At 53.2% G+C, this 18,310-nt stretch overlaps 1 protein-coding gene across 2 annotated transcripts; it reads right to left on the reverse strand.

Annotated features, from left to right (window-relative positions):
• Positions 1-1,260: 1,260 nt before the first annotated feature.
• On the reverse strand, positions 1,261-18,150 carry NDOR1 (NADPH dependent diflavin oxidoreductase 1). Of its 2 annotated transcripts, none has more exons than XM_053282701.1 (15): positions 18,037-18,150; positions 15,811-15,945; positions 14,950-15,027; positions 14,217-14,314; positions 13,870-13,968; positions 13,070-13,171; positions 12,367-12,570; positions 11,200-11,321; positions 10,376-10,596; positions 9,534-9,641; positions 8,066-8,180; positions 7,076-7,222; positions 5,863-5,981; positions 3,301-3,395; positions 1,261-1,532 (listed from the first exon to the last, which is right to left on the reverse strand). In XM_053282701.1, exons 1-15 carry the CDS (start codon positions 18,052-18,054, stop codon positions 1,388-1,390), a joined length of 1,806 nt encoding a protein of 601 aa, XP_053138676.1. In that variant the 5' UTR covers positions 18,055-18,150; the 3' UTR covers positions 1,261-1,387. The 2 variants fall into 2 exon arrangements, with proteins under 2 accessions (XP_053138676.1, XP_053138677.1); XM_053282702.1 differs by lacking the exon at positions 18,037-18,150 and adding an exon at positions 17,775-17,991.
• Between the last annotated feature and the right edge of the window lie 160 nt (positions 18,151-18,310).

The following is an 18,310-nucleotide window of genomic DNA, read 5'->3' on the forward strand; positions in this document are numbered from 1 at the left end:
CTGAGGATGCTGCCAGGGGTCGAACCTGGGACCTCCTGCATGCAAAGCAGATGCTCCCCCACTGAGCTGTGGCCCCACCCAGCACTGGAAGCCCAGACCCCACTGGCATGCAAAGAGGAAAGTAATTGACATTGAAACCGACAAACTAGATCCACAGGAAGCTGCCATCTACTGAGTCAGCCCCTTGGTCCATCTAGCTCGGGATTATCTACCCAGACTGGCAGCGGCTTCTCCAAGCTTGCAGGGAGGAATCTCTATCAGACCTACCTGGGAGATGCTGCCAGGGCTTTAACCTGGGACCTTCTGCTTGCAGAGCAAATGCATGATCATGGATCTGTGGCCTCATCCACTTAGAAAACAAGACGGTTGTGCTTTCCACCCCCGCCACACACACACACCCCTGTACTGCTCCTGTGCTTTCAAGAGTAGCTTAAGAATCAGCAAGCTGTAACGCTGAACATGGTGGTGGATTTGGGGGGATCTGGGTTCAAATTCTCACAAGGTGTAGCAGAGCACTTTGGCCCAGCCATGATCTCTGTCTAACACACACCACAGGATTGTTTTGAAGATAAAAGTTCACCCCTGGCAACTTGGCAAAGAGGCACCTTTTTAACATGGTGATTCTCTTTATTGAGCAGGGGGAGAGTAACTGGCCCTCTCCACCCCCAGCACAGCATCCCTCCAGTGACTGTTGCTGGTGTCTATCTTACGTTTCTGCTTAGATTGTGAGCCCTTTGGGGACAGGGATCCATCTTATTTATTTGTTATTTCTCTGTGTAAACTGCCCTGAGCCATTTTTGGAAGGGCGGTATAGAAATCGAATGAATGAATGAATGAATAAATAAACGTGGGTGGGTGAGCCACAGACACTCTCCTGAGTTCCTTCGAGAAAGGGTGGAATAGACATGTAATAAATAACTAAAACTCGAGAGCCATTTGGGGCTATTTGGTTTAGAAGACATGACAGAGAGGTTTATAAAACGATGCCTGGTGTAGAGAGAGTGGACAGAAGGAAGTTCTTCTCCCTCTCTCACAACCCTAGAACTGAGGGCCATCCCATGAAACTGAGTGCCAGGACCTTGAGGACTGAGAAAAGGAAGGACTTTCCCACACAGCGTGTAACTGATCTGTGGGATTCTCTGCCACAGGATGTTGTGGCCACCAGCTTGGACGGCTTGAAGCGCTTAGCACTTAGACAAATCCACGATCCAAATCCACCCCCTCCACCCCAAACACGCTGCCAGTCAGGAACCAGCTTGCTGACGGATCAGACTGCCCACCCGGGGCCTAGGTTTATTGGTCACTGCCCTCTGGGTACGGTACCCTCACGGTTGCTCTGCCCGCTGGGCTCTGGGCGTCCCCCGTCCATCCAAGCCTCCGCAGCAACTCAAGACCAGGTCTCGGCCTGGAAGCGTCGGGCCCGCTCCAAGTCCGTGAAGTATTCCTCAGCTTCTGGGGCGGAGAGGCCTCCTGACGACTGGAACACGGACTTCAGGGCCTCTGCTACCGCCTCTGGCATCTGCTTGGCATTTCTGGAAGGAGGGAAAGGAAAGAGGTCTCTGTCACAGGGCCAGGGCGGGGTAGAGAAGCAGAGGTGGGGAATCGTTCGTCTATCGTTTGGCAGCTCGGCACACCTGGGTGGGACGTGGAGGCAGAAGTGGCAGCCGTGCCGGACCATGTGAAACAGCCCGCCTATTAAAACCCACCTCCAAGGCCTTTCTCTGGGTCCCCTTGCCAAGGAAGGAAAAACAAAGATAAATGGTCTAAATCTCAGTGTATTAAGGGAACATAGGATGCTGCCAAATACTGAGTCAGACCCTGGGTCCGTCTAGCTCAGCATTGTCTACCCAGGCTGGCAGCGGCTTCTCCAAGGCTGCAAGCAGGAGTCTCTCTCAGCCCTCTCTTGGAGATGGATGTCGCTTAGACGGGTTTCTAAACTTCTCCAAAGCTCCGCTGTCTGTTTCCAGGCCTAGCCTGGGTTTCCAGCAATGCAGATGAACTGGTTCCACCCAGAGAACCTGTCCCACGTCTCCACCAGCTAGGCAGGAAGGCTGAATCAGGATTTCCTCCTGCCATGATCAACAGAGCGTGACTCAAAAGGCGTGTGTCTCGGATCTAAGAGGCCGCAGACGCTGGAGCTGCTGCCTGGTGAGGATTGCGTTTGAGAAGTGTGCCCATCTTCCTTGAGTGACAGCCAAGTAAGCGCTGCATGTCATGAGGAAACATATGCCACGGGGAAACAATTCCAGGCCAAATGCGGCTGAGACTGGCTAGGCATGCCAGGTTGACGTCGCCCTCTAACTTCACAATCTGAACGATCACACCTTTATAGTCCTCGTTCGTTCATCCACAGCAACTGCCCTTCACACGCAAAACCAAACATTCTCTGCACGTGGAAAGCTTGTGGGTCAGAGTGAAGGCTAAGCTAGAATGTTCGGGAAAGAAGCCGCTACAGGGAGGTATGATAGAGTTGTATAAAATTATTCATGGAGTAGAGAGAGTGGACAGAGAGTAATTTTTCTCCCTCTCTCACAGCACTAAAACCAGGGGGCCATCCCATGAAACGGAAGGTCGAGAAATCCAGGACCGACAAAAGGAAGTACTTTTTACAGAGAGCATAATTAGCTGGTGGAATTCTCTGCCACAGGATGTGGTGATGGCCACTAGCTCGGGTGGCTTTAAAAAGGGGCTTCGGCAAAGTCACGGAGGACAGGGCTATCCGTGGCTGCTTGTCTGGTGGCTATAGGCCACCTCCAGGCTCAGAGGCAAGAAGCCTCTAAATACAGGGGAGCAACAGCAGCAGCAGAGAGGGCATGCTCTTCAGCTCTTGCCTGTGGCCTTCTCAGAGGCACCTGGTGGGCCACGGTGGGAAATGGGATGCTGGACTGGATGGGCCTCCTTGGGCCTGATCCAGCAGGGCTGCTCTGATGTTCTAATGGTTTCTCCTTGATGAACTAGTTATCAGCATGAAATAATTTGCGAGTACTTCATCCCACAGGCCCTTGCCAGCAGCCTAAAGCCCAGACCCGACCAGACTGCCTCAAGGAGCTCTTAATGCAACCCCATTCAAGGGCGCTGCAGTGCATCCCATGACCTACGTTAGCAGGTTGGCAGGACAAGGAATGGATGTTACTTAACTCTGCTAAACCCCAAGCAAGATGCTTTCCCAGGCATGGCTACGTCAGTGGATTTCGGAGGGGAGGGGATCAGATGCACCGGATCCTTGCAGACGTGTCTGAGTGGCCTGGGCTGTGGGCTGGTGGATAGGGCCCAGTGCGGTGGTTGCTGCTTGCCACTCACCCTGCCAGATAGATGTGTGCGCCCCCACGGCTCACCAGGTCCCACACCAGCTCCCCGTTCTCTCGGATACGGTGCTGGACATAAACTTTCTCCTCCTGTGAGGAAAAGACACATTCAGTTACAGCCGGTCTCGGAGCCTTATGCCCGAAACCAGGATTATCCCAGATAGCAATCACTGCACAATAAATTGCGTGAGAAGGAAGAAAAATGGTGTTTCTGTTAGTTGCAGAATACATCTTTTCTCGGCATGGAATCTAAATTTGCCTGGGTGCAGAAATTTTAACATCCCACCCCCCCCCCCCGCCCCGGGAGCAGAGGAAGATTTAGAAATGTGTTTATCTGGTTTGTTGCTCTCCAGTCAAAGTTCTCAGAGCAGCGAACAACAATTAAAAACCACAAGGGAACACTCAAATAATTCAGTGGTTTGCAGGAGGAGTACTTGCAACATTTTTCAGGGAGCCGTAGCCACAGGTATGTACATGTTTCCCCAGAGGCCTGACATCAGGACAGGATCCAGATTCAGACAGGGAAGAAGAAAAGGGAAGGGAGGAGAGGAATCCGGAAGGCCCACGGAAGGAGACACTTGCCCATGGGTATGACTCAGGTTCCTCCAAGAACACACGTGCAGTCTCTGCCCGTTCCTCAGTGACCAGTTACCAGGAGTTGGGTGTGAACAAGAGGGTGGGCCTCTAATTACGTGATTCCTTCCTCTGAAGCATCCTTCTTGAATAGAGCTGAGCTACACGTTTGGAAGAATCACATGATACAACCCTCTCCTGGAAGCAAACTACTTCTAAACGTGGAGAGAGGCGAGGAGAGCTGGTCTTGTGAAAAGAGAGGAGAGCTGGTCTTGTGGTCGCAAGCATGGCTTGTCCCCTTAGCTAAGCAGGGTCTGCTCTGGTTGCATTTGAATGGGAGACTACATGTAAGCTATTCCCCTTAGGGGATAATGGGGCCACTCTGGGAAGAGCATCCAGGTTCCAAGTCCCCTCCCTGGCAGCATCTCCAAGGTAGGGCTGAGAGAGAGATTCCTGCCTGCAACCTTGGAGAAGCCGCTGCCAGTCTGTGTAGACAAAACTGAGCTAGCTGGACCGATGGTCTGACTTGGCATATGGCAGCTTCCTATGTCCCTAGTGTGTGTGTGTGTAAATTGCATGTCTGAATGGCCCTCCGCAGACAGGAATGCAGCATATCCGAGAAGGCGCAATGCTTTCCTGCTGTGGGGCGAGCTTTCCACAGGATTGGAATTTATAAAACATCACGGAGCATTTCCATTGCACACCCCGCGCCCACCCCACTTTCTGAAGTGGTGCGTTCCCAAGAGGACTGGACCGTATCATATTTGCTGCTAGACTGGAAGACCTCAGAGCTCACGTCCAGCTCTCCAAATTCTGCAGCTTTAGAGCTGTGAGTTTCTTTTCACCAGTTTCCATTTAGTGGCCCTGACAGCAGCCATACTTAGATAATCAAGCAGATGCCAGGACATTCTTCAGAACGTGCTGATGAGCCCTCAGAGGCACAATGGGGGAGAAGCTCAAGGGACAGAAGGAGAACCCCTGCTAAAGGAGCAAAGAGATACCTTTTACAGTGGTGATCCTCTTGTATTTAGCAGGGGGAGAGCAACTGGCCCTATCCATCCCCAGCACAGCATCCCTCCAGTGGCTGTTGCTGGGGTCCTTTTTAGACTGTGAGCCCTTTGGGGACAGGGAGCCATCTTATTTATATATTATTTGCTTTTCTATGTAAACTGCTTTGAGAAAGCTGAAGAGCAGTATATCTATAGATCTATAGATCTATCTTTCAAACTCTGAGCTGAAGGCATCTGAATCCCACAGCTCAATTCTGCAACCCCTACAAACAGTGTGGGTCCGCCGAATTTCTCAGACGCTGCCTTATTCATTTCGCAGTTACCCACCATTTATTTTGGGCTTGATAATTACGGGGCAGAACCAGGAGATGGATGGCACACTAGCCACTAGACGTCTTAGTCAAGAACTCCCCTTGGGCCTCTGGGATGTCACACACTCCCAAGCATTCTCAAGGCAGCCACAGAGAACTAACTAGAGGCTTGGTTCAGGAAAAGCCGGCAGGCAAGCAAAGATTCTTCTTGGGGGAAACTTCGCAGCCAACACCCCAGTTTGCCGCTTGGTTGTGCTCCCAGGGAGCCGTGGAGCACACAGAACCATGAATGCGACTCTGAGAACGAGGACTGAAATATCCCGGGGGACACCCAGCCAGCGAAAAAGGGAGGTGGTGGAGTTTGCTTTGCCTCCGCCAGGAAGTTGTCATCTGTATGGCCAAATGTGCCTCCTGAAGGTCAAGCAAAGCACAGACCTTGGCCAGGTAAACAGAGGGAGCAAGGCAGAGAAGCCCAGCCGGCTGCGCCAGAAAGCCAGGGAGGTGCTGTAGCTCCCCTGTTTTCCTGCCTGTTTAGCAGGATTTGAGCCGGCCCAGAGCAGGTCTCAGCCAGGAACCCCGGCCCTGACAAGATCCCACCCCCCCCAGATCCCATCAACCATGAGCAGCCGCAGCTCACTCCATTCTGAGCCACCCTGAACTCACCTGATCCCGGGAAAAGGCCACAAAGAAGGTCAGGAACCCCTTCTGAGCGAATGCCTCCCACTCGGCGTGGCAGTAAAAGTCCTTTGCTTTCTGTCGGCAGCCAAAGAACAGGTAGTTCCCTGCGGAGTAGCACAAGGCAACAACGTCAGGGGTCATTAGTAGGTCGATTCATCCCCCCAACCAGGGGTTCTCCACCTTCGGTCCCCAAGATAATGGTGAACTACAACCACCATCACCCCCTGCCACAATGGCACCGTGGAGGGGGATGGTGGGAGTTGTAGTCCAGCAACAACTGGGGTTCAACACCATCACGTGTGATCTTACATTGTGTGTCAGCCCCAGCGTGGTGTAGTGGTTACAGGGCTGGACTAGGAACGGGGAGACGCAAGTTCAAATCCCCATTCGGACATGAAACCCGTGGGTGACTCTGGGCCAGTCAGTTATCTCTCAGTCTAACCTACCTCGCAGGGCTGTTGTGGGGATAAACATAAGCACGTACACTGCTCTGGAGGGCTCCTTGGAGGAAGAGCAGGATACACAGGAAAACAAACAAATTTCCTTCTGTATCTCAAAGAGCCACCTATCAATCGGCTGGATTAATGGTTTGATTCCAATCAGCTACAAATTCTCCTTCCTGTCAAGAGCTTTCATGACATTTGGCACTGAAGAGGCTGAGGCGTCAACCGGTCTCCCCTCCCTTTCCAACTAGGCCTGCTTTTCTTGCTGTATTAGCTCCCTCCTCCCCATTCTCCACAGCATTCATAGGGACATAGAAGTCTGCCCTCTACCGAGTCAGACCCTGGGTCCATCTAGCTGAGTATTGTCTTCACAGACTGGCAGCGGCTTCTCCTCGAGGTTGCAGGCAGGAATCTCTCTCCGCCCTCTCTTGGAGATGCTGCCAGGGAGGGAACCGGGGACCTTCTGCCTGCAAGCAGGCAGGTGCTCCTCCACTGAGCTATGGCTCCGTCCCCTCAGGGGCTCACACACAGTCGCCCATTCAAAGGCAAACCATAATGGGCCCTGCTCAGCAAAGGGGACCATTCGTGCTGGCTGCCACCACAGGACCAGCTCTCCTGGCCCACAGACCAGCTCCTCAAAGAGCAGGAGCGCATGGCGAGGCTTCTGAAGGCGGCCCGGAATCCAGCACCACGGGCCTAGCCGCCACCCAGCGCCAGGACTCTCAAAGCCCCGCCTTCCCGTCCCGAGGCCTCACCTTTTTGGCTCTGGGCCACTCGCTCCTGGATGGCTGCCCGGAACGGCGCCACTCCTGTGCCCGGCCCGATCATGACGGCAGGGGTGTCGGGGCTGGCGGGGAATTTCAGCCCTCCTTTCTTCACCCAAAGAGGCACCCTCGCGGCATCTGCGGAAGGAAGGAGGAGAGCTCACGTCCACAGCGGAAGCCAGGGACCCATTCGTTGCAGTCCGTGAGCCAGGCCCTCAAATCCCGGCCCTCGGGACCATCTCAGGGGGACGGGTGGTTTTTGGCACCTACCCCACTAGAGATGGAGAAGAGGCGACAGCACGCTCGCACGTACAGCTTTCTGAGTGTCATTGTCCCTTCTCTATCCCTACCCCCAGACCATCGGGGTAAAATTGGAGTAGTCAGTTTTGCACAGAGCCCAGGGTTAGGGTAGCGATGCACAAAGGGTAGACCTCTCTCCATGGAGGAATACTTGGAGACTATTCCTGCCCATTTTCACTTCCATTCCTCCGACAACATCACTAACATTTTGCAGAGGTTTTGGGGTTTTTAAAGGTTTTTAAACGTGGCCGCTGCAGGCCCGAGAGTCAAGGCAAGAGCAGCACTGCAAGCCGGAAATCTGGGCGAACACCCTCTCTCCTTTCCCATCTCCTGGTCGAAACTCACACTGAACATTCGTCCCCCCAGATGGTAACGGCCACCCCAAGGGACTCATGGCCTCTTTCGGCTTTCACACATTCCTGAAGGAACTGCACAAAGTCCCCCCCCCCCATTCGCCCCTTGCTCCCCACACGAATAAAAACAACAATTGATGGAACATTTTAAACGTGAAATAAGAACAGCAGCAGTACTGTGATGATGGGATGGCAGGGGGGTATGATGATGGGAGGGCCGCTGTGGCAAAGGAGTAATTCCTAATACTCCCACGATGCTACTCTGCCAAAAGGGAAACTGCATCACGCTGGCTTGCTCCCTGCTTCTGTCTGGCATGACTGTATTTACCATTCTGTGGCTCGAGGGAGGCCAGCCACGTGGAGCAGAGGCCACGCCGAGGTTTGCTGAGGGAGGTCTTGTAACGCACCACCGCCAGAAGGATCTCGATTCTGTTGGGGTGAGCCTGGGCACAAAAACAGAGAGGGGAGGAAAGGCACTGGGTATTCAAGTCCAGGCAGGAATGCCCCGTATCTGCGCTCGAATCAGCCGGCTCGGAGAGGGACGGAGGGAGACGAGTCTAAAACAGCAGAGCAGAGAGGAAGGGACCTGATCCCACTGCCATCGAAGTAGCGCCAATGAGCCCAGAATCCCGACAGTCTTGGAGGCAATTCAGTGCACAAGGATGCCAGAGCCAACAGTGAATCCGTGTGGGGAAGAGACGGCAAGAAAAGGTTCCACAGGCTGGCTGCTAACTAAAATGCTTCAATTGGTTTTTTAAAGGGAGGGAGCCATAGCTCAGCAGTACAGCCTTGCTTTGCATAGGGACGACCTCAGGTCCAACCCCTGGCATTCCCAGGTCAGGCTTGGAAAGACCCACGTCTGAGACCCTGGAGAGTGGCCGCCAGTCAGCGCAGACAATACTGAGCGAGCTGGGTTAAAGGTCAGGAGAAGGCAGCTGCATATGTTTATATAAGCTCACTCGTATTGGACGCCCAAGATCATCAGGACATGGAAAGCGACCATATACCGAGTCGGACCATGCGGTCTTTTCTCTATGGGCTGGAGGTTGCCCTTATGGAAAGAACCCGGGGGGGGGGGGGATGCTGGAATAGCACCTTCTGCAGGACAGTGGTGGAAGTGCACCCAAGAAGCTGGCGCAGCTAACTCTCGGGCACCACCTACTGGTAGAAACCGAGAGTGGCTAGAATTACTAGCGGCAATTTCTAGACTGCTTCATTGTCAAGAATGAGAGGTGCTGGGTTATGAGAGATGCTTGGAAGCCTGGCTTCCTGTCCACTGGTCTCTGGGATGGGCTTCAGCAGTCTGCAGAGTCCTTCTCTCCCCTACCCCGCAAGTTACATCTAGTGTAAAAAGAGTGTGGTGCAAAATTTGCTTAATATGTGCAATTTCAGGTACAGCCATTTGGGAGGGGAGTAAGGCTCCTTGAGCTCCTTGACATGTTAGTTAACCTCAATTTTGCTCAACCTGAGCTGCTAGGTAGGTGGGACCCAAACAGCCTTGCAAGAATTTAGCTGCTGGATTCAGAAAGCTAAGCACAAGCATCTACAGTGGTATAGTTTTGTCTTCTTGTCCCATAATTACAGAAAGGAAAAGGCTATATCATAGGATTGATTAGGATACTATGCCCCGCAGCCCAGAGACATGGTTGATTTTTTGCCAAGATAAAGCAAAAGCTGTCTGGGAAGAAAGGGATGGACAGGAAAGAGATGCCCGCCTCTCTGTGTATAATTTAATCCTGGCTCATCGGACTGAGACACGTGGCAAAGTGCAGTCTTGAACAACTTCCTTTCCTTACCAGCATTGAGGAAGCGATGGAGAAGGCACGGGGCCTGATGCGCGGAATGAGATCCAGCAGATAATCGGACGGAATGGCGCAAGTCGTGTGTGGAAAGTCACAGAGCACCTGGGGAAGGAAGAAGGTGGGGGAAACTCAGTCGGATTCTACCTTCTGCTCTACAGCAGAAAGACAAAGAGAAGCAGCTAGAAGGGATGGTTACAGCTCCTTCAAGCCATCTTTTAAAATTTCTCCCTTCAGGAATATTCTCTGCCTTCAGGAACCCCACTGTGTGCAGAGGCGGCTGCTGAAATGCCCACTCCCTGACCAACACAGGAAGCTGCCTTATATGGAGTCACACCAGTGGTCCATATAGCTTGTTATGGTCAAAACGTACACTGCGTTCTTTCTTCTGGGTGGTAAAATGCAACGAGAGCAGATTCGAGACGAACAGATCCATACTGTGGACTCGCATTAGTTTTATTCCAGTTTAACTGTCATGGCCTCCCCTCGGAGACGCCTAGGGACACAGGGAGCTGCCTCCTATTGAGTCCAGCCCTTGGTCCATCTGCCTTCGTACTGTCTACCCTGACTGGCAGCAGCTCTCCACGGTTCCAGGCAGGAGCCTCTCCCAGCCCTACCTGGAGAGGCTGCCAGGGATGGAACTGGGGCCCTTCTGCCTGCAAGGTAAATGCTCTGCCCCTGAGATACGGCCCCCCAACTCTATGCAGCCCGAAGCACCAGCTCCTTGAGGAGATGCCAGCCCAAAACTCTTCACAGCACCTGGAGCCAGCCCCATGAATGCCCCCCGCCCTGCCTCCAGGACCCCACAAGCCCGAGAGCCATTCCCGCCGTCTCCCTACCTCCAGGGTGGTCCTGCGCGGCCGGTTGCAATAAGCGTAGAGTTCCTCTTGGCCCTGCGCGGAGCTGAACTCCTGCAGCTTCTCCCGCTCCAGCTCGTTTGGAGAGAAGTCGGCCAGGAGCTCAAAGAAGGAGCGGCGGGGGACGCAGGCAATATCCAGGTAGTGGCTCACCAGGTGGCGGATGCTGCACGGCTGGGGCAGGTGGGCAGGGAGGGAGGTGCCTGAAGCAACAATGGGGCCAGGCACCAGGCATTTAACATCTATATCTCATTTCTTTCTTGGACTACATTCAGATCCCGCCTGGCTTCCAAGGGGCCCAGAGCGCTGCACAAGGTTACGCTTACAACCCTGTGGAGGTAGGTGAGGTTGAGAGATCAGTGCCTGGCCCAGAGTCAGCTGGTGAACTTCACGGCTGGACGGGGATTGGAACTCAGGTCTCCCTGCTCCTGGTCCAGCACTCTAACCACTATACCACACCCTCTCCCAACACAGGAAGTTGTCCCACACTGAGTCAGGCCCTTGGTCCATCTAGCTCAGGATTCTCAGCACTGACTGGCAGCGGCTTCTCCCAGGTTCCAGGCAGGAGTCTCTCCTCAGCCCTATCTGGAGATGCTGCCAGGGAGGGAACCGGGGACCTTCTGCATGCCAAGCAGAGGCTCTCCCACTGAGCCTAAAACATCAATTATTTTTAACGTAAACACTTATAAAAACCAGACGCCATCTTAGGAGTGGGATTATTCTCTCTCACACCCAGAAGGGAATGCCTCTTCTACCCAAGGATGCATCTCGCCCTCCCCTTGGCAAGATGTCCTCTCTCTTTGTACCTGATTCGGTAGGCCTCAGCACAAAGCGCTGCTCAGGATCCAGGCGCAGGAGGCTGCAGAAGAGCTGCACTTCTTCGGGAGAATTGTGGGGCTGGATCATCACCACGTCGCCAGCTGCATACCTGCAGGGAAGAGGGGGCGTTTGAATGCAGTCGCCCACACCTTCACACAAACCGCCACTGAACCAGGCTCCGTGAGGCTCCCTGACTCCTATTCTGCTCTCAGCAAGAGACGAGGCCAAGCAAGCAGGAAGGTGGACTCCTCTTTCAAGAGGAGCAGGGACCTCGGCCCCCAAAGAGCTCATCTCTATGAATGCGGCAGGAGCGGAGTAGGCGCTATTCCCTTCCCAGTGGCCCCCGCAGAGCGCTGGCGTGCCGTAGTGGCCACGGCTGTGAGCCAAGAAGGGTTTAAATCTCACTACAGCCAAAACCCCACCCTCCTCCTCCTCCCAGCCCTGCCTTGCATGACTTGGTGTGTTGACAGACATGAACAGAACCTCCTTGTACAGAGGCAGTGTACCTGTGTGCGCTTGGGGGAAGAGATTGCTTTCATGAGCTACTTATGAGTTTTCCCCGAAGCATCTGTCTGGCCACTTACAGAAAACAATGGCCCCTGCTAATAGCAGACCAAAGATCTGTTGTTTGGACTGATGTCAGCAGGACAATTGGGTTAAGAACCTAAGAAGTGCCCAGCTGGATCAGGCAAAGGGCCCCTCTAGTCCAGCATCCTGCCTCAGTGGCCCTCCAGATGCATCTGGGAGGCCCGCAAGCCGGGGTGTGTGTGCAAGTGTCTCCCCACCCACCCCCGCCGTTGGTGTTCCCCAGCACCTGGTGTCGAGGGGCATCACGCCCCGTCTGACCCTGATGGAAACATGCAGCTACCAAGGCAAGTAGCCGTGGATAGCCCTATCCTCCATGAATGTCTCCAATCCCCTTAGAAGAACATCAGTGAACATTAAAATGAGATTTTGGACTCATTTAATGTGGCCTCTGGCATCAATATTGTAATACGAATAAAAATACTATTTTTTATTTTTTTTTGCTGTTTCCCCCACTGGAACGTGGGGCTACGTATTCTAAACGAGTGACTACGTTTCACTGCAAACCCAGTCACAGCCCTGGAGACGAGGCGGCCGAGAAGCCCGTAACCCCAGGCGAGGAAGCTCACTCGATCCCGGAGCCTGCAACGTCGAACGCGATGAGGCGGACGTCCTGGAAGTGAGACTCCGCTGTCACCCTCCGATTGGACACCATCCGGGCAGGGAAAGGGCGCAGCTCCGAAGGGGCGTCTCGGAAGGCTTCCTCTTGTCCGCAGGGCTCCCCCTCGCTGGCGCCTTCTTCCAGAAACTGGAAGGTGAATTTGGGTGGCAGGCTGTAGGGGAGGCAGGAACGTGGCAGGAGTGAGCAACGCCGCAGCCCGCCCACCAGGATTCAGCAACCCTCCGCTCCTTTCCAGAGCGCCACACCTGTTGAGCACCAGAAAACCAAGGGCTTCCCTCCCGGTTCAGAGACACACACACACGCCCAGGGGGTAGCCCTCCAGTGCTCCTGGGGGGTACTTAAGATCCGTACCCCAATAAATTACGGAGATTTGCCAGTTCTGGATGTACTTGCATTGTGCCTTTTGAGAGCGATAGGCAAGGATAAAGAGCTGTGGGGGACGCTGAGGCCTCCCCCTGACATTGGGAAGGTCAGAGGAGTCCCTCCCCTGGGCTTCTGAGAGCTTCCCAGGCGTGGTCTACACAGGCTCAGCCACAAAGTCTAGGAGAGGGCTTTTTGAAAAAAGGAAGCATGAACATACAAGGAAGGAAAGCCTAGATTCCAAATGTGCCACTTCTACCAATGGCCAGTCTGCCCGCCTTTATACTCACACGACATCGGGCCCTATCACCCGGAGGCCAGGAGGAAGAGGATAGAAGGCTAAGATTTTTCCCCACAAGTCCGAAAGCCAAGGATCGATCACTGCATCAGGGCTGCAAGAGGGGAGCAGGAGAAAGGAGTCATTTCGGATGGAAAGGGGGTGCATGCCAAACCCTAAAAGGTTCTTTCAAAAAGCAGAGTTCGGAAGTCTCAAAAGCCAGAGATCTCTGAAAGCGCATGTGCTTCAGAACATGTGCAGAGTGCCTCTTGCCCCTTAAGCCCCCACAACCAGCTCTACTCCTCCCCAAAAGCAGAAAAATGGGGGTGGAACTCTTGTTCAGAGGTAGAGCCCCCATTCTACATGCAGAAGGTCCCAAATTCAACCCATGGCCACATCTCCAGGGAGGGCTGGGAAAGACCCTTTTTTGTCTGAAACCCTGGAAAGATGCTGCCAGTCAGTGTAGGCAATACTGAGCTAGATGGACCAAGGGTCTGACTCAGTATATGGCAGCTCCCTGTGTAGGAAACCCTGCCGAGTCTTTTTCGACAAACCAGGGAACTTTCAAAAAGGGTTTTCCTTAAGAGGAGCCACTTTAGAAAGCTGATTAAATTTCTGTCAAGCTTTCTGACAAGAAAACAGGGACAAAATAAAAGGTGCATGGGCTCACCAGAGGAGGAGCAAGAGCCGGAAAATCATCCGGTCCCTTCATGTGCTGAGACCGGCAGTGCCTAACGGTTGCCAGCAAACCCTACGGCCCAGGAGAAAGTCACTCAGGCTCCTGAATGGGTGTCCGGTGCCGCTGATGCTTACCCCAAGTCATGCTGGTCATCCCCCAACGCCGCCAGCAAGAGGGGGCTGCCACCCAGCTGCTGAAGTCTCTTGTGCAACTTCTTGGCGATAAAGTTGAACCTGCACAGAGGGGGCCGAGACACAAGCAAGCAGTTGAGCAAGCTGGGGGCTGCTTTAGGACAGAAACCAATTGCTTCTGCTCCCTCTGAGTGCCCGATACTTTCCCTCCGGGCCAGAGATCACAGCAGCAAGGGCTGTGCAAAGCTGAGGCACCCAACCTCTTCCGGAAGGTCGGTGCCTAAACACTCTCCTCCAGAGTCAGAGCGGCTGCGTCGTGTGATTTAGGCAGAAAGGGCAACGCAACTTACTTGGGGTATGAGGAATCTCCGAGGCCTAGCACGGCGTAGTCCATCTGGCACAGGGAGGTGGGAGGGAGGCTCTTCCGGAAGAGGAACCTCCAGAAGTTCTGGAATGTAACCAACCAGGAAGTAGTAAGGGTTTTAACAGGGCTTGTTTGGGAAAACTTTGGGGCAGGCTGAGTGAGAGGGGCTATGGCTTAGTGGGGAAGACACATGTATCAAATCCCAGGTTCAGTTCCTGGTATCTCCAGTTAGAAGGGTCTTGGGGGCTGGAAAATACTTCCGCCTGAGATTCTTGGAAGGAGAAGACACTTTGCTCAAGGATCAAGGGACCGATTCTGGGACTGATTCGATCAAGGGACCAAATCAAGGGACCGATTCGAACGTGGGACTGATTCTGTCTGGCAGCCTCAGATATTTCTAATAACAGGGATGCAGTTCTTTTCAAGGGAGTGGGGAGCCATAGCTCAGTGGAAGAGCACAATCCTTAGAGGCAGAAGGTTCCAGGTTCTCTCCAAAGATGCCGAGAAGTTGCTACCAGCAATAACTGGGGACCCAGATGTGTGAACCCCTGCTGAACAGCAGTGGTTCCCAACCAGCTTTCTTCCAGACTTTGCTGAACTACAACTCCCAGCACTCCCAGACGTAACAAATTGTAGATGGGAATGATGGGATTTGTAGTTCAGTGACTGGAGGGACCCTGGTTGGGGAACCGGTGCTAACAACCCATAGGAACTCCTACCTTCATGTTATCAGGAGGGTCCCCTTGGCCCGTGGTCGCGCAGACGAAAACCACCAGTGGCTCATGGATCAGCTCAGCCTTCAGAGAGAACCACGTCAAGTGGGTTAAAGATAAGGATGACTCAGAGACGCCAGTTTTTCAGAGATCCCAATATCTCTCTCCAGGAAGATGTTCAGCTGGTGAGTATTATTATCCCCATGTGGCAGATCCCGCCACACTCCACACCTGCAATGTGGTTGCAGACGGCTGAGGCGGAAAGATAGAGCAGTCCGCCTAAGGCTATCTAGTGAGTTGGTGACCCTACAAAAGGGCCCTGCTGGATCAGATTAAACATCTACCCAGACCAGCTTCCTGTTTCCAACAGTGTCCCGCCAGATGCCTCCAGGAAGCCTACAAGCAGGGCGTGAAGAAAGTAACAGTATTCACCCAAATCGAAGACAACTCTGGATTTAAGACGAACCCCTTAAAAAGTAGATGGCAAATACAAGTTATACCTGCATTTTCTCAAAAGAACAGGACTCTGAATGATGGCCTCCTTATTTCTAATAGCAAAAAATCTGGGGGGAAACTAATCTTGGATTCAGGTAAATAGAGTAGCCCTCCCTCACTGTTGGCACCCCGATAACTTGTATCCAGAGGCAGACTGCCTCTGGATGAGGAGGTTCCACATAGCCAATAAAGGCCAAAAACCTCTGATAGACCTCCTTCTCCTCCTCCTCTAAACCCTGAAAGGCCATCTAAAGACAGTGGCCACCTCCACGTCTTGTGGTGGAACATTCCGCAGATCAGTTCTGCATGGGTAGAACCCGAATTCAAATAAGGGGCTTCCTCACTCACATCCTGCACTCCGTCAGCACTCACCACATTGTAGCTGTCCAGGGCCTCCACTTTGCACTGGAAATGACGCCGCTTGGCTTCTCGGCCAATTCGCTCGGCCGTATCTTGGGCAGTCCCCGTCTGGCTGCCAAAGAGGACAAGGATCTTCCTTGCCGCCATCTGAAGAGGGCAACAAAATTATTTTTTTTAAAAAACCACATCAGTAAAAGCAAGAGGCGTTTTACCTGATCCACTGGCTTATTGCAAGCTAGAACTCGCTGTTTATTTTTCTGGTTTTTGAAAAAAGGGTAAGAGAACCAAGCAAGAAAGAAGGCAGGAGAAGATGCAGTTATTAATGCAAAGGGGGCAGGTGGGAATCCAGGATCGGAACGAGCTGTTAACTCCCGTATCACTTTTTGCCAACCAGAATCCTTGACCTTGAGTTCCTCCCACCCTGTAGGGGCCGGGACAAGGGCTCAGGAATACAAGCGTTTGCGCTCAAAAGAGGAGAGCGGCTGGGACGGCTCTGAGGTGCTTTCAAGAGTGGATGGGCAACCTCCCTTTGCAGGGTGACGGCGGAGCGCCTTGAGAGCCTAAAGCCTTCCCGTTTTTGTGGTTTGGGATTGGCTTCTCTTTCCTAGCTGGCGCCAAGCACTGGCTCTGCTCTGGCTACGCTTTCTGGGGCAGCCCAGACATGTCACGCCACTTTGCTACAGTGCCATAAAAGATAACTACAGACCTGAGAATATGGGCGTCCATTTCTTACACAGCAGTAATGCAGCAACCGAAGCCCTGGGGCAGCCCCACCTTCAAGAAGTAGGGGCAAATGCAGCCCCCAATGTGAGATGAAACTCAATGCCAGCTTTCCTCAGGGGAAAGTAGTTTCCTCAGGGACTGACAAGAAGCAGTACTTTTTCACACAACACATAATTAACCTTTGGAATTCTCTGCCACAAGATGTGGTGACAGTCACCGATCTGGGTGGCTTTAAGAGGGGTTTAGATCAATTCATGGAGGACAGGTCTCTCACTGGCTACTAGTCTGCTCAGAGATGAAAGTTTGGGTGGTATATAAATGTGATGAATGAATGAATGTATAAATAAATAAATAGTCTGAGGGCTATATAGGCCACTTCAAGGCACAGAGGCAGGATGCCTCTGAATACCAGTTGCAGGGGAGTAACAGCAGGAGAGAGGGCATGCCCGCAGCTCTAGCCTGTGGGCTTCCCAGGGGCATCTGGTGGGCCACTGTGTGAAACAGGATGCTGGACTAGATGGGCCTTCTTGGGCCTGATCCAGCAGGGCTGCTCTTATGGGAGCCTCTAGGAATTGTCCTCCATCTTCAAGTGACTCTTGAAGGCAAGCCCGGGGATTTGAATAGCTTAATATTGTGAAAGTATTGGGGGGAATATTAGCAGGGGAGGGATTCTCCAGGAACATCTTCTATCAGTTGGCAATCTTGGGGGGGGTTATGCTTCATTGTGCAGCACAAGACACTGTTTGTAGCTCTGTATCTGGAACAGACTAGACATAACCATCCGTTGGGTGCCAAGGATTCTCGGCTGGGGAAGCTGCCCTTTCCCCTTCATCTGTGGAATGTGCCAACCAGCAACATTTGCAGGAGAATCAGCAGTCTTGAAGGTCGAGAGGGGGACGAAGGTGTGTGTGGGGGTGTACATTCGTTTACCTTTGCCCCAGTAAAGAAAGCAAAAATTAATGTTTCTTTATTTAGCGTTTTCAATTTCTAGAGAATGTTTACCTACATCCTCAAAGCGGTGTAAAAGCAATGTATACAAAACACAAACAAACATTAAGTCACTGTAGCAAATGAAGCTCAGCAGGCTGCCTCTGGGCCAGTTACCTATCTCTCAGCCCGACCTACTCCACAGGGTTAGCGTAAGGCTAAACAGGCCACCTGAGCTCCTTGGAGGAAGGTAAAGATAAAGCGAGCCGTTGTCTTTGGTAGACTACAGGAGGGGTTGAGGAGCATATACGTGAATGGATACCAACCACATCAGGGGCTGCAGGTTAAGAGCCACCCCACGCATGTAAGGGGCACGGAAGATGGCAAAAAGCACAGCTGTTTGCCTAGCGGGGGCTCCTAGCAGGGAGGAGGAGCGACACTCTGCACATGCTCGGCGGAGGAACAACGGTCACTAAATCCTGTGGGGGCCGGGCCACAAAGCCGCCCCCGCGCATGCAAATATATGCAAATGACCACGTCCCCGAAGCAACCGCGGGAACACCCCCCTCCCCCACCGTATTACCGTACCTGAGTCAAAGCCGGCATCCCGGCGCTTCCGCATACGTCACCAGAGCGCGCCGGAAGTACGGCTCAAAGAAGCCGGAAGTGGCTGATGAGCTTCCGGTATCGGCCGCAGCTGAAAGAACCGGGGCTGCCTTCGCTAGCAGGTGCGCGCTCTCGCTGCTTTGCCTTCCCGGGCGCGCGCTCCCACCGGCCGGATCGGGTCCGGCGGCGCATGCGCGGACGCGTCTGGTCTGCTTGGCGCTCAGCCACGCCCCTCGCCGGGGCTCTGGTGCTACTG

This window comes from Hemicordylus capensis, chromosome 17, assembly GCF_027244095.1.
Source record: "Hemicordylus capensis ecotype Gifberg chromosome 17, rHemCap1.1.pri, whole genome shotgun sequence".
NCBI classification, from domain to species: Eukaryota; Metazoa; Chordata; class Lepidosauria; order Squamata; family Cordylidae; genus Hemicordylus; species Hemicordylus capensis.

Excerpts from the sequence above, each read along its gene's own strand:
- NDOR1 (XM_053282701.1), bottom strand. Across the intron at positions 14,315-14,949 it reads ACCCTCCTGATAACATGAAG|AACTTCTGGAGGTTCCTCTT; the intron begins GTAGGAGTTCCT and ends GTTACATTCCAG. Across the intron at positions 3,396-5,862 it reads TGGCCTTTTCCCGGGATCAG|GAGGAGAAAGTTTATGTCCA; the intron begins GTGAGTTCAGGG and ends TTTTCCTCACAG.